Below are 14,345 nucleotides of genomic sequence, written 5' to 3'. Positions count from 1 at the left end.
TTTAAATAGAAGATTGACATTTAAATACATTTGGAATTCCTGAGCCCAAAAAGGGAAGCTGAATTTAATTTGTGGGAATCTTTTGGTAGATGAGGTTTAGTTTTCTTCAGCTGATGGTTCCTACTCTTTAGATTACCCTTCCCTCGTTTTGAGGGGGTTTCAGTGACCTTGTCTTACATCCAGCAAAGTAAGCGTTAAGCACAACCTCTCTGTGGGTATCTCTGAGTCTTAACAAAAGAAGCAGAACTAAATATGTTCTCATCTTCTTTATTGTCAGGCACTCTAAATCTTCATTTTTCTTCATGCCTTGCATTGTTTCTAATGAAAGCATAAGGTGATAGAAGGGATTTAGGATATGGCAGCGATGGTACTGTTTGACAGACTTCCACGGGTTTTTCTCAAGCTATTTTGGCAGTTCAGTTTCCAGATATCTACATTATGGGGAACAGTTGGATTCTGAATGTTGGAGTTACGGAGGCAGCACTTCAGTGTCATAGGCATAAATTCTGTGACTGTAAGTAATTGCAGGAAAGATAGCTTTCTATTTAAAGCGAGTAGTTTTGCACTTGTTTCCTCAAGCTGGTGTTGGTGGAGAAGCCTCTGCAGAAAAGTGAGGAGTCTGTTTGAAAGGCTGGGCTTTTGAGCCCTTTGAAAACTTGCCCCCAGGTGGTTTTCATTAGAATGGCAAATTCATATCTCAAAGAATGGCATTCAGGAACCTGCGGAACAGGCCAAGCTCTGCCCTCAGATTTCAGTGGGGTTGCTTAGAGCGGTTGAGCTTCATCATATACAAGTGCCAGGAGGGTAGAGATTTCCCAGAAGCAGAAGGTGTGGTTGGAATTAAATCCTTCTGCAATTGCTGCTCAGCACTAGGGGCCAAAGTACTGGAAAACTCTCTGCCGGTTTTCCTATTGTGGATATATACAAGGCTACTGGAGTGGCACGAATTGGCTCTGGTTCAACTTCACTGGGCCTTCCAGCAGCTGGATTTTCCAATGCTCCTTAGGGAACAAAAAACGTAGAGATATTTGCTTGGGGTTTTTATTCTTTTTCCCCTCCGAGTTGTGCTCCTACAGAGGACTTGATGGACTTGGGTGGTCTTTGCAGAAGTATCATTGTAAGAAACTATTACCAGTCACGCTATCAGTGCAGCAGAATTTGTAATCTGAAGGTTGGGTTTCCCATTAAAGGCTTTGCGTGTAGCTAGTAACGTATTTTTTTCCAGATGAAATGTGTGGAATGTGTTATAAATACTCCCTAAGCACTCAGATGTTTTGGTGTGCTTACTGCCAGTTTTTCAGAGATGCCACTTCTTGTACAAGGTATTTGTCTTTAGGAAGAAGGGTATGACATGAGCTTGGATGGGAGATCTGGAGGGGTTTGTTTGTACCCAGTATTACTTGAACTGACATAAAGCCTTGCTGCTTTTATGCATGTTGACAAAAGGAATCTTAAGCAATTTCAAAAACCTGCAGAACCTGCTAGATGTCTGCAGAACAAAGGTGACAAAAGGCTTGTGCAGAAGCAACATTTTACTTACACTGCTGCCTTTCTCTCCACAGCCAGTGGTTTAGTGTACTGAGTCAAGTCCATGCGTCCACAGAGCAAGAGATCCGAGAGATGCATGATGAGCAGGCAAATCCACAGAATGCTGTGGTAAGTCTAAATCGGAAGAACTTTTCAAAGCAAGTATTTTTAGAAAACAAGGAGCACTGTGGTGGTCACAGCTTCTGAGAGTCACAACCTAGGTTTCCTTAAATGCGGTGGTAGCTGTGACACTGGCTAGAGGCTCCATGTCCTTGACCTTGTAGCTGTACAAGAGGAGAGTCTGAATTCTGATTCCTCTCCCATCATTCACCTTGATGAAAAATGAGTGTTGTTTTGGGGGGTGGTTTTTTCCGGTCCGGTTCCCTATCACACCACAGCGTATGCTTGAGTTTGAAGTTTGGCAAAGATACAGTTAATGAGTAAATAAAAACCCAAGAGTAGAAAATTTGAGATTTCTCTGGTCCTGCATTTATCATTCTGTACAACATACACTGGGAATAAATGGGATAAATTTGGAACCTAATATCAAGCAAAGGGAAATAAAAACTTCTGCTTAATGGCTTCGGAAGCTCGTTCTGAGAGGATGCCATCTATATTGGAATGGCACTAGGTGAAAAATTCAAGCGGGTTTGGAAGCATAGAAAAATGAGAGTAGTTTTTGAGCTGTCTCCAGCTTAACTAGGGATAATCTTTTACTGGATCTGTTTATCTGAGTCTCTTAGTTTTCCCCTCAGCAGTTTTAATGGTTAAGAGACACTGATGGCCAAATCCGCAGTTCATTGTGCTTGATCAAAGCTGCTGCTCCTTTCACCTGTCTCTGAGAAGAGTACTGTGAGTAATGTAATAGTAAATGTCTTCCTCCTCTTCTGGTTGGATATTTGTTTATAGGGTACACTCGATGTAGGACTAATTGATTCTGTCTGTGCTGCTGACAATCCAGATAGGTAAGTCAGAACCATGCCTGGTGACTTCCTTTCTTTTTCTCCTTTCTCTAGCCAAAATCAGATGCTTTATACTTTAGTCTCTATATTCTGCTGACCAACCATGCATTAGTGATTCATTATTGTCTCCCTTTTCGTAGTACTAAACACCACGTGTTAAAACATGGAATAGGCATGGCGGTGCTTTTCGTGGGGGCTTCACTAACTTCCCTGACACTGCTTCATATATGAACTGTTCAGCTACTAAAGAGATCCAAAAGTAGAAGATTAAATATTTCTTTCATTTATACAAGTAATGCTCCTGAAAAACAGCAGCTTATTTTTGAGTCCTTTAGCAATATAGTAGGCAGAAAAATTCATTTTAACATTTCTTCTGTTCACCTTCTCATGCAAGCATGTTGTCTTTTACAGGGATGAGAATTATTTCCCGGAATAAAAATGTCTTGTAACAAAGAAGACAATGCAGCATAAAAAATAACCGTCAGGATATTCTTAGTTCTTGAACAAGTAACAGTGTTTTGGGGGATAAAAAGTCGTCTGGGTTCAGGCTATGACTCTGGTTATAAGGTTACTGGCTGTGAGGTATTATTTGCACTGTAGGAGTTCTTTCCAGTCTCCTCATTGTGCATGTGTGAAACAGCTGGGTTTAAGTTACCGGTTTGTCCTTGGCCTGCCAAGACACTGGTACCACAAGTAACTGTGATTATAAGCCCAGGTTTCCTAAACAGTACAATACAAATGTCCAGAGCCTGCAAAATTTTCAGTTAGAAAGGCATTTCTCCTGTAAGCATTTTTCACACAGATTTTTTTTCTTGTAATTTGTTTTTTAGTTCTCTCAGTCTAAATCAGTGATGGAAGGTTTTTCAGTTAGGAAATGAATTTGACTTACACAGGCAATAGATTACTTTTATCTTGACACGTATGAACGCACTATTGCAGGCTCAAAAGAGAGAAGCTGAGCAGAGAGCCCTTTGAATCTGTAGTCAGAAAGAATCTCAAGAACAGGGCTTCTGTTATTTTCCTGAACTGGGGAGGAGAAGAGGGGAGCCTGGAAGGTTGGCTGCTGCTGATCATAACCTCCTGTTTGACTGCTTGATCTACCTTAGTTTATACCTTAGCGCTCTCCTTTGTCAGTTCTCTTGCTGCAGTTCATCTGTAGCTTCTGTCCTGTGTATCACATTACCCAGCTTTCTAGAGTATGCTTCGTGTAGCTCAATCTCAAGCTGCCTCCTCTTCATACATTTTAAAACATGGCCAACAAAATTCTTCTGCTCAGTTCACATGCCCACTTGTTTCCTCATCCACCACTCTTCCTGAATAATGTAGCACTTCAGCACCACAGTGAGTGTGACCAAAACGTTGGGTTCTGATCACTCCCTTACCCTCTTCTATGGTACGGGTGAGCACTAGCTGTAGGTAACTCTTAGATAACTTTTAAGACAACTTACACGCTTCTCATGTTACTTGATTTATTGTAACCTCCCTTCACACAGTTTTCTAATTTTTCCTCCTAATAATTTTATTTCCTTTTTTCTTTATCCTGTCATCCATCTAGCTTTTACATGGCACACACTGTTTTTAGAGAATGGTATCGTATGTGGGTGAACCTCTCCATTCCCGTAAACATTTTTTTGATTGGTTCTAATTTCTACCCAGTTACCTTCTTGCAAGAACTGTAAAAGGCAGGCCCGTGAGCTTCTCGTGCATGGGGTGGCCCAGACTGCATCGTTCCCATTTTCTACATCTGATGCAGTTCTTAAAAACTGTGTGTGTTCCAGGATGAAAAAATTAATGGTAAAGGGTTAAAGCAAGTGTTTGTAGGCTGAAAAACCTGCCTCTCTAATCCAGAGAGCCATCAGCACAGTTCACTTGGGCTAGTTCTTCATGCTTCAGTGAATCCTGGTGTAGGATTGGGTAAAAGCCAGACCCTCATTAAAAATAGATTGTACTCTCTGCGAATTGGGTTGCACTGCATTAAAAATAAAAGAATCTGTGTTCACATGCTGCTTCACTATAGACCTTTGTAAACTGTAGTTGGTTTTAGCTAATGTAACTACTGAAGCAGACACTCTAAATAGATCTGACCCTGAAATAGAGTTCTGATTCACATCCAAAGCTGATTAAAGATTGGAGGTTTTTTCTCACCATAGATTTATTTTGAGATAGGACAAGTTGCAATTTAATGTAAACTTTCCCACCATTCAGAACCCTAGCATTTTGGTGTGAATCCAGCATAATTAAGTCTCTTCAAATGCTTAATTTTTTTTAGGTTTAGTGGTGTTGAAATAAATGCTTCAGAAGTAGACAGTACTTGTCTGAATAGAAAATGCAAACAATGGACAGTGTTTATGGTTATGGTGAGTGAGGTAAACAGTACGTATGTCGATTGTAAAGGCTTTTTCAATCTTCATTTATTTTCATAGACCCAATTCATTTGTGATCATCACTGCTAATCGTGTTCTTCACTGTAATGCTGACACTCCTGAAGAGATGCATCACTGGATAACCCTGCTCCAAAGGTCGAAGGGGGACACTAGAGTGGAGGGACAAGAATTCATCGTGAGGGGTAAGAACTGAGTGGGGCAGTAACAAAGTAATTAACAACCATTAAGCTTCGAAGAGATTGTTCCCACAGCACAATCTGGGTAATATGCTAGCATTGCATGGCTGTGTTGGAGCCTCATCTTTGTACATTGGACTTTACTCACAAATTAATACAGCTGTAATTATGCTCCTGCTATGCCATGTAAGAAAACACTGTAATGATAACTGTCCTGGTTTCGGCAGGGATAGAGTTAACTTCCTTCCTAGTAGCTGGTACAGTGCTGTGTTTTGGATTTAGGATGAGAACAAAGTTGATAACACAATTCTGACAGGTACTGTTGGAAGCAGAGCTGGAGGCGTTCTGATAACACGGGATGCTTCTGAAATTAATAAACATCACTTAATCTAGATACCCAAAGCTGAGAAAAGCCAACCACTTTCCCTCAGTGGTGAGCAACTGCACTGTGCATCACTTGCTTTGTGTATTATTATTATTATAATATTATTATTATTATTATTATTATTATTATTATTATTATTATTATTATTATTATTATTATTATTATTATTATTATTATTATTATTATTATTATTATTATTATTATTATTATTATTATTATTATTATTATTATTATTATTATTATTATTATTTTATTTCCATTATTAAAGTGTTTTTATCTCAACCCACGGGTTTTTCTCACTTGTGCTCTTCCAATTCTCTCCCCCATTTCACTGGGGGTGGGGGGGAGTGAGCGAGCAGCTGCGTGGTGCTCAGTTGCCAACTGAGGTTAAATCATGACAATAACAAAAGCGTTTTTGTGAGTTGACAAAAGAATTTTTCTAGGTAAACACCAAAGTTGAAAAGTTTTCATGTTAATTTTATTATATCTTCATCATTTCATTGTTTGAGAATTTTACTCAAAGTTGTTAAGTATGTGGGCTAAACGATTCACATCATAGTTGTGTACTTTCAACAACAAAAATAACTTCTAACAACCTAATTTTGTCCACCTCTGTTTTTTTTAAAAAAAAAAAGTGTGATTCAAGTTGTGTCTTTATCAGGATGGCTACACAAGGAAGTAAAGAACAACCCAAAGATGTCTTCATTGAAACTAAAGAAGCGTTGGTTTGTTTTGACGCACAATTCTTTGGACTACTACAAGAGTTCGGAGAAAAATGCTTTGAAATTGGGTACGCTGGTCCTGAACAGCCTCTGCTCAGTGGTCCCACCTGATGAAAAAATCTTCAAAGAGACAGGTAATTGTTTGTTCTTGTTCAAATATGCTTTCAATTGCTTTCTGTCCTACTACCTAGTAATGCAACAAAGAGTGCGTAAGAATATTTTAAATGGATTATTATGGTTGCAGTTTGATGAACAAATCGAGTTCCTGAGTCACTGAGGCATTTTACAGGGAATTACTGGGCAAAAAAACAGAGGTAATAATGCATACAGGAGTAAATCCTGTTCTCACTAACATTCAAGTTATTGTAGACTCACACTGCTGCTAAGTTAGTGTGAACGCTTACGCTTACACATCAAAGACCTGGGGAAAGACATATGGGTGGCACTCTCCTCATACATTATTTTATCTGCTGAGGAACTATGAGGACTAACGTTGGTGGAGCAAGTATAGGGAGATCTAGAGTGAGAGTCCGGTTTGTGCTAACCTACATACTACATCTGAGTCAGCTCCCCCGTGCATTTTCAAAACTGGTTTTCAACTCAGAAGTGGCTGTTTGCAAATGAGAAGCGACTGTTGACAGCCCTGCATAATCTCACTGGGGTCACTGACACTTCAAAGAGGCTTTTGCTAGTGAAAGATGCGACAGATTTTCTTTAACTGAATCTGCTTCATAAAAAGCCTATACAATGTTGCAGAGAGAGAATTTGAACCGAAATGCTCTTTCTGTCAGAGTTGCCACTTCAGTGGTGTGAAATTAATGACTTTTTTACAGAAGAGGTAGTTCGTGCTTTATACCTGTTTGTACGTGTGCCACAGACGATGAAAGACTCTTGCTTACAAAGCAAGACTGTCTCAGATTTTCCTGTTACAGACAGGACTGGAGAAGCAGGGCCCCCAAGCCACAAGTAGCTGACAGTATTCCATAGTGGTGGTTTATGGTCACTTTTACTAAGATTACTGGATAACATGGGAGGCTGCATGATGGTGGTTGTACTCCGAGATTACTCCTAGGCTTTTTTAAAGGAGAGAATCTCCTTTAATGCCATAGTATCTGTATTGTGATACTTAATTACTCGTACAACTCCTTAGTTCCTGAAAAACTGCCAGCGTGATCCAGAATGCAGTACTCGGGGTCTGATGGGACTACAGCTGTTTTCAGATAGAATTTGGGGTATTTTTATAGATACAGCTTCTATGATTAATAATTTTTACTGTTGTGCTAGGTTATTGGAATGTAACTGTATATGGACGCAAACATTGTTACCGTCTCTATACAAAATTGCTTAATGAGGCGACCCGCTGGTCAAGTGCTGTCCAGAATGTGATTGACACAAAAGCACCGATTGATACTCCAACTCAGCAACTTATTCAGGATATTAAGGTAGGCACAAACAGGAGGGCGTGGGGTGGGAAAGAATGGTTGCTTAAATATTTGAAATCAGTCTCTTTTTTATGTTGGCTTTGCCATACGGGGTAATAAAGCAGAAAATGTGAGCTTTAATCACACAGCGACACGGACTGAAATTGTGGAACCTGAATGTATTTACTGACCTGGTAAAGGAATTTCTGTCTAAACAGTAAGAGAGCAAAGTATGAAGTGCAACTTGGAGGCCAAGAAGGATAACTTTTTTCCATGAAAACAGTAACAAGTTTTACTGGTTTGTGTAACTTGACAGACATTGCTATACCAGGCAGTAGAGCGCAGTGTGCAGGTTCATGAGTTAGCAGACCTGTTTGGCTATGTCCACAGTGAGCAGCACGCCAGGACGTGGACTAGACAGCTCGTGTGATTTTTTTTCATTATGCTTCGTTTCTTGTTTAGCCTGTGCTATCATAGAACATCTCATGTCTCTGCGTGATGAGAAACATAATTAATGCTTGCTGCTTTATGGTCCTGTTGGAGACATTGCATGCATAGCCAGAGAATGTATTTCTGGAGATTTTGCTAATCTGCTTTCAGGAGAGAGGATGATGATTCTCAGAAGAGACCCCCCAAAAAAACCCAACAGTATCAAGTCCTGAATTCCAAGACTATGAATGAAGGCTGTTTCTCAGAGCAGTAGAAATATGTGGAAGTTCAGGATTGATAGAAGACAGTGGTCACCCATCGGTCAAACTTGGCCTAAGAAAGAACAGTATTTAGACGTCAGAGTAGGTGCATCAGGTTTACAGCAGCAGTTTTTCTGGACTATTTTGTTACGGTAGCTCCTGTAGAATCTAACTGAAAAGACCAATTAGTTATGCTGGAGAAATATTTTTAAATAAAACTTGGATACAGATGTCTTAATTCCAGTTATGAAATACTGGAGTAAAAATGATTGTAAAATGAAAATAGACTTTAAAAAAATTCATGAAACTTCATTTTTGTCTCCTGCAGCTCTGCTGTGGTTTGTTTTTTACTGCACAGATAAAGTAAGCTTATGCAAGGTCTGAGGTTAGCAGATACTGAGCATTCATAGCCCGCAGAGTGCCATGGGAGCCACAGTACCCACAGCTGGATTTAGCACCAAATAATGTTGGTAACACTGACGACTGATTTTTTCACAGCCAACCTAAAGGCACAAAGCATTGCATCACTGTTAATGCTGGACCCCAAAGCCTGCTTTTTTCTTACCCCATAGGAAAACTGCCTGAATGCTGAAGTGGTTGAACAGATTTATAAGAGAAACCCTATTCTCCGTTACACTCATCATCCATTGCACTCACCGTTACTGCCACTGCCGTATGGGGACATCAGTCTAAACTGTAAGTTTTTCAGTCACAGAAACACTTTTCTTTATGAAAGACTAAACCAGAGGATGGGAGTTTTTAGTCAATGGGCTATAGTGAAGTAATGGTAGGCAAAATATATTTTTATAGTACAAATAGACACATTTTCCTGTTCTCTTTCAGGAGGTAGAGAATAGCAGTTTGTCTAGCATAGAGCCGTGGGTTTGTAGTGCTCCTGCACGGGTGTTGCAGAAGGGAAGGTTGCTATCGCTGCTGTAATACAAGTTTGTTGCCCTCACCAATGCAGTTAAGACCACTGAGTTTGAAAAAACTTTGCACTGAAGTAAGCAACTAAACCCAATTCATTTAGTCTCCTTGAATTATAGTCTCTTTCTCAAATTATTGTTGCATCCTATCTCATGAGGGGAGCTGCAGCAGCCACAACTTCCAATTAACAAGTGTAAGTTTCATCAGTTGTGACGGGAAGCATTATTTATGTGGAACAAGATTTGAGTGGACATTATTCTAAAAAGTAATGGGTCGTTTACTCCTGAAACAGATGTAATCGTGTCTTTTAATATCCTTGGCTCAATCACTAACTTAGAAGTCTGTTTGAACGAATGGTTCAGAGCTATTGATGGTTGTGAATTTGGTATCCTTAAATGGGTTTGCTTATCTTATTTTGCAACTGCGTATTAAACAAGATATGACTCAGATCAGAAGTTTCATTCTTGGGAGGAGGGTGGGAGGTCCCAGCTGATTAAAAGCTAAGGTATTTCAGGTAAGACTTCCTGATAACCCAAGTGATATCCTTCTGCTCAAATGACAAGGAAAAGGAAAACCCTAGGAGAAACCTTTCCCTTCTCTTCCCCCTCCTCCTCCTCCTGTACAGTGGCAAGGCACAGTTCTCATCTTCTCGGCACTTGAGCTGGTTGTCCCATGCAGGAGTGCAGCATGGTTGCTCTCTATTCCCCATGGACAGGAACGGCTAGCTCCCTCTGAGGTAGAAGTCTTGCCGAAGTCCTCCCATACTAAATGTAGCTCCACAGATGGACTGATGCCCAGTTATTGCCTTGACTTGCAGTTGAGTTCTAGTTATTTTCTGCAATAGTATAATGTCAGGTTAGAAACTTAATATTCATAACATACGTCTGTACTATTTTGTGCTTTGATGCTTAGTAGGCCTAACTGATTCAGACATCAGAGCAATCTCTTCCATCTCTTGAACCCAAGAACTGCATGGTGCTTTTAAGTAGATTGTGAAAGTTGTTAGCCCACGCTGAATAACCTGTAGTACAAAAACAATCACCACCTTTTCCAGCACTCAAAAAGCAAGTTGTAGTTTCATGGCAATGATTTAGTTTAGTAGTATTGTTTGGGTTTAATTGAAACGCTACCACTGTAGCCAAAAGTGATGCCTTGTATCTTTGTCACTTTCCATAATGCAGTCATGCTTTACCTCACTTCTGATCTGATTAGGTTTTCACTTTCTTGTGACAGCGAAAAGTGGTAGACACTTCAGCAGTATGGATTGCTCTGGAAGGAAGCTGCTTCTTCAAAAAAACTCTGATCAAGCAAGATACACATTTTAAGTTATGTTGTCAGAAAGTGTCAAAATGGGATTTCATTAAATTCAGATCAAATCTCAATAGCAAAATAGCTCATAAAATGAGTTTGCATCATACATTTGAAATGGAAAAAATGCATTCTAATATCCTGCCTAATAAGGGTCACAGAATAGCATTAAGCAATTCCTACGTTAAGCCTGAGTGCTTTCTCTTTCGTATCTCAGCCTAAGCACCTTTTTCCCTATTTTTCTTTTTTAGTGCTGCAAGACAAAGGCTACACAACTCTGCAGGATGAAGCCATCAAGATATTTAATTCTTTACAGCAGCTGGAGTCTATGTCTGATCCCATCCCTATAATCCAAGGTATCCTCCAAACAGGACATGATTTACGACCTCTTCGAGATGAACTCTACTGTCAGCTCATCAAGCAGACCAATAAAGTGCCTAACCCTGGGAGCGGGGGGAACCTGTATAGTTGGCAAATACTCACCTGCATGAGTTGCACATTTCTGCCGAGTCGCAACATCCTCAAATATCTGAAGTTCCATCTCAAAAGGTGAGAAGCTTTGAACTACTAGAGCAAGAAAAGAAGTTTCTTCACTCACTGTTTTCTTCCCCACAACTTGTAACAGTGTTTAAACATCTTGAATTGAGACTTGAAAATGCGTTCACTTAGCGAACGGGTTATGCCAAACAATGAATCTAAAAAAAATGTTGTAAGGAAAGCATGTATGGGTTGATCTAGGTGGAATTATTCTCATTTGAAGAATCAAGCAAAATCCCACTAGACTGAATGTGTAACTTGTTAATGTTGACCAACGCGGGGGCTTTCTGTAATTGTGTAAAGTTGCTTAAATGGCTTGCAGCCAGTACCCCCAGGTCCCATTCTCAACTATCCAACCTGTTAAAAATTCTTCATCCTGCTTACCTTAGTTTTGTGAGGTTCATATCATGCACATGAAAGAACCTTAGAATGTTTAAAGATGTATTTGAGGTAGAAATGTCTGTTTGCAAATCTAATTTTAAGACATTAGTGACCATTAAAAAAAAAAAAAAGTCCTTTCTGACAGTTCAGCACTAACCAGAATGTAGAGTTCCTCTTGCTGTGACGCAGCGTAAGAATGCAAAGAGTGTGCCATTAGGAAAGTTAGTCCACTAACAACAAACTGTTCTCAATAATTTAAAAGTCGTGTCTGTGTTTGTGCTAGAGCATGGACTTTGTAAGTCACTTTGCTAAATGTAATTATTTTATAAATATTTGTAAAATGCTTCTATTGAAGATATACCTTTCAACCAAAGCAAGCTTAGTGAAACACATCAATCACTTCATAGAACTCTTAAAATGAAAAAATCCAACATGGATTTGCTTTCTCAATTTAACTCAGTTCATAAACTGGTCTCCCAGTTAAAAAAATTGCAGCTGATACAACATTTGTAGGTTGGTTTCAATATTACAGATGCATCGTCATCTTACAGCATTGCTGTAATCCTGCAGTAATCTTTTTATGCCTTGGGGATCATGAATCACTGTACTTCTTCACATAAGTTAAACCTTAGTAGCTCTTAGAAGCTGGTATTTTATCACTGGAAATATTATAGAAAACCTCTGTGCTGAAAGCTACCCGAATTCAACCGTTTTCAATAATTAAGAGTTGAGTTCATTGACGTTGTTAGCGAATACTCATAATACTAAGTGCTGAACAGTAAGGTCTAGAGAGAATCTTTGAACAAATCAGGAATAGAAATCAAGTATCCTAAGTGACACTACCACAAAACTGAGCAGCCAAAAATATGTTGTATTGCTTTTTTCTGAAGTACCTTAGTGCCGTTTTGTCTTCATTCAACAACTGCTTCTGACAAAAAGGGGAGTTGATTACAAGAAGATTTTTATAGTTATCTTGCTGTCAAATCTGAGTCATTACAAGGTTCTGGTAGTTAATGCTATAAAGGTAGTTCAGTTTTTGTGTTCCATTAGGTTTGTAGAACAAAATGATGAACGCATATAAGTTGTCCCACAGTAAATCACAAGTTAGTACACGTTCCTTGACAGTGAAGATAAACCTTTGAGCATGTCAATTAAATAGCTTACTGGATACCTAAGTACATTCAGGAAAAAAATCCATTCTCAGATAAGTAAACTTCCTATTTCACAGGCTGGCAGCTTAAAGTAATAATATTTATCTCACAGGATTCGTGACCAGTTTCCAGGAACTGAAATGGAGAAATATGCACTTTTTACTTATGAATCTCTGAAGAAAACCAAATGCAGAGAGTTTGTGCCATCGCGGGATGAAATCGAAGCTCTGATCGGCAGGCAGGAAATGACATCCACAGTTTATTGCCATGGTGGGGGCTCCTGTAAGATTACAATCAACTCGCACACTACAGCTGGAGAGGTGAGAAGGGGTGACAGAACGGCTTTGGCACAAAATCAATGTGTCCCTTTACGTGCCAGTTCCAGCCAGTAGTAGCGTTAAACTTTGGAAGTGCTGGGGGTTTCTCTACCGGTCTCTCCTTTCAGGGGAGGGAAGGCTTAGAGAGCTGTCTCTCCAACCCCCGCAGCATGTTCTGAAGAAATCCCTGCTATAAAAACCGTCTTTAGAGGGTTACCCAACTATAGTTCCCTCTTACAGGAAAAATTACAGGAAAGACTAAGCAATTCAGTAGAGGCATTATTGGAATAACTTCAGTAGATATTGGTGGTTTTGAGAACCAGGTTGCTTCCTAAAGCTGGAAGACTCCTGCTGAGTTGGTGAAATACAGGGGTAATACCCAGCCAGGTGATAGCACGCATACGTTCTAAAAGAATCAGCATTATTTAGTATAAAAATTAAGGTGGAATTTGACAACAGTTAATACTGCTGATGAGAACGTTAGCAACATTTTTAGTCTAATGTAAAACCTAGCTCTGAATTTTCTTCTAATTATTTGTCTTACTCTGTGGTGCTGCTTCTCCATGCTGTGGTTTTTTCATGTGCTGTTTTTCATTAGGTGGTTGAAAAGTTAATTCGCGGCTTGGCCATGGAGGATAGCAGAAATATGTTTGCTTTGTTTGAATACAATGGAACTACTGATAAAGCAATTGAAAGCAGAACCATTGTGGCTGATGTCTTGGCAAAGTTTGAAAAGTGAGTGCGCCTCTCCTTCTCTCTCACCACTCTAATAAGTAGCAATTAAATAAATTTCCAATGTCAATAATGCTGAATTTTCTTTCTCTTGCTTGTTTCTGATGACACAGCTGAATTACACACATGGCCATTTCTGGAACAAAAGCATCTTTATTTTTTTTCTTAAAGGAATTAATGAGCCACCTATTCACCTGTGTTTAGTTTTTCTTTGTCTTGACACCAGTAGAGTAATGTTTCTCTCATCACTATTTCCACATTTTCTTTTCCACTACTACAAATTTTTCCACCACTACTAGCATTGTGGCTGCCCCAGTAGTGGGAGAACTGAGCTCCAGGCACTCATTTGCCATTCTGACTACCCATTGCCTAACTTCACATGGAAGTCACCACAGCGCAGCTCACAACATTTTTCTTACCAGTAAAATTGAAACGACCCATAGCACTTTAGTAAGAAAATGTAATACAAGCCTAAATACCTGTTTGTCATCCTTATGTTATAGACGTGGCAATCAGCCTCCGTTATCCACATAAGAACAGGGGGAAAAAAGGAATGTCTAAGGTGTTGTGCAATTACATTTTATAACAGGACTTAATAATGTTGCTTTTATCAACACCTCACTGAGCCACAAATAAAAGATTATTAAGAGAATTTGGCTTAGAAACAGTTGACTGAGAGTCAACATTTGTAAGTCCTTGATCTTGCTGTAGGTTCTAAATACACCC

At 39.4% G+C, this 14,345-nt stretch overlaps 1 protein-coding gene across 1 annotated transcript in view; it reads left to right on the top strand.

Annotated features, from left to right (window-relative positions):
• Positions 1 to 14,345, top strand: part of MYO10 (myosin X) — a 143,646-nt gene that overhangs the window by 123,545 nt on the left and 5,756 nt on the right. Inside the window, exons 29-37 of the mRNA XM_009288032.2 lie at positions 1,563 to 1,656; positions 2,437 to 2,492; positions 4,913 to 5,055; positions 6,096 to 6,290; positions 7,441 to 7,598; positions 8,839 to 8,962; positions 10,753 to 11,050; positions 12,683 to 12,890; positions 13,486 to 13,622. Of these exons, the coding sequence (XP_009286307.2) occupies positions 1,563 to 1,656; positions 2,437 to 2,492; positions 4,913 to 5,055; positions 6,096 to 6,290; positions 7,441 to 7,598; positions 8,839 to 8,962; positions 10,753 to 11,050; positions 12,683 to 12,890; positions 13,486 to 13,622 (1,413 nt within the window). The remainder of the gene's footprint in view (positions 1 to 1,562; positions 1,657 to 2,436; positions 2,493 to 4,912; positions 5,056 to 6,095; positions 6,291 to 7,440; positions 7,599 to 8,838; positions 8,963 to 10,752; positions 11,051 to 12,682; positions 12,891 to 13,485; positions 13,623 to 14,345) is intronic.

The sequence above is a fragment of the Aptenodytes forsteri genome, unplaced genomic scaffold (assembly GCF_000699145.1).
Source record: "Aptenodytes forsteri isolate BGI_AS27 unplaced genomic scaffold, ASM69914v1 Scaffold27, whole genome shotgun sequence".
In the NCBI taxonomy this organism is placed as follows: domain Eukaryota; kingdom Metazoa; phylum Chordata; class Aves; order Sphenisciformes; family Spheniscidae; genus Aptenodytes; species Aptenodytes forsteri.
The sequence above is the reverse complement of the archived record's forward strand: the minus strand, read 5'-3'. Positions and strand labels throughout refer to the sequence as shown.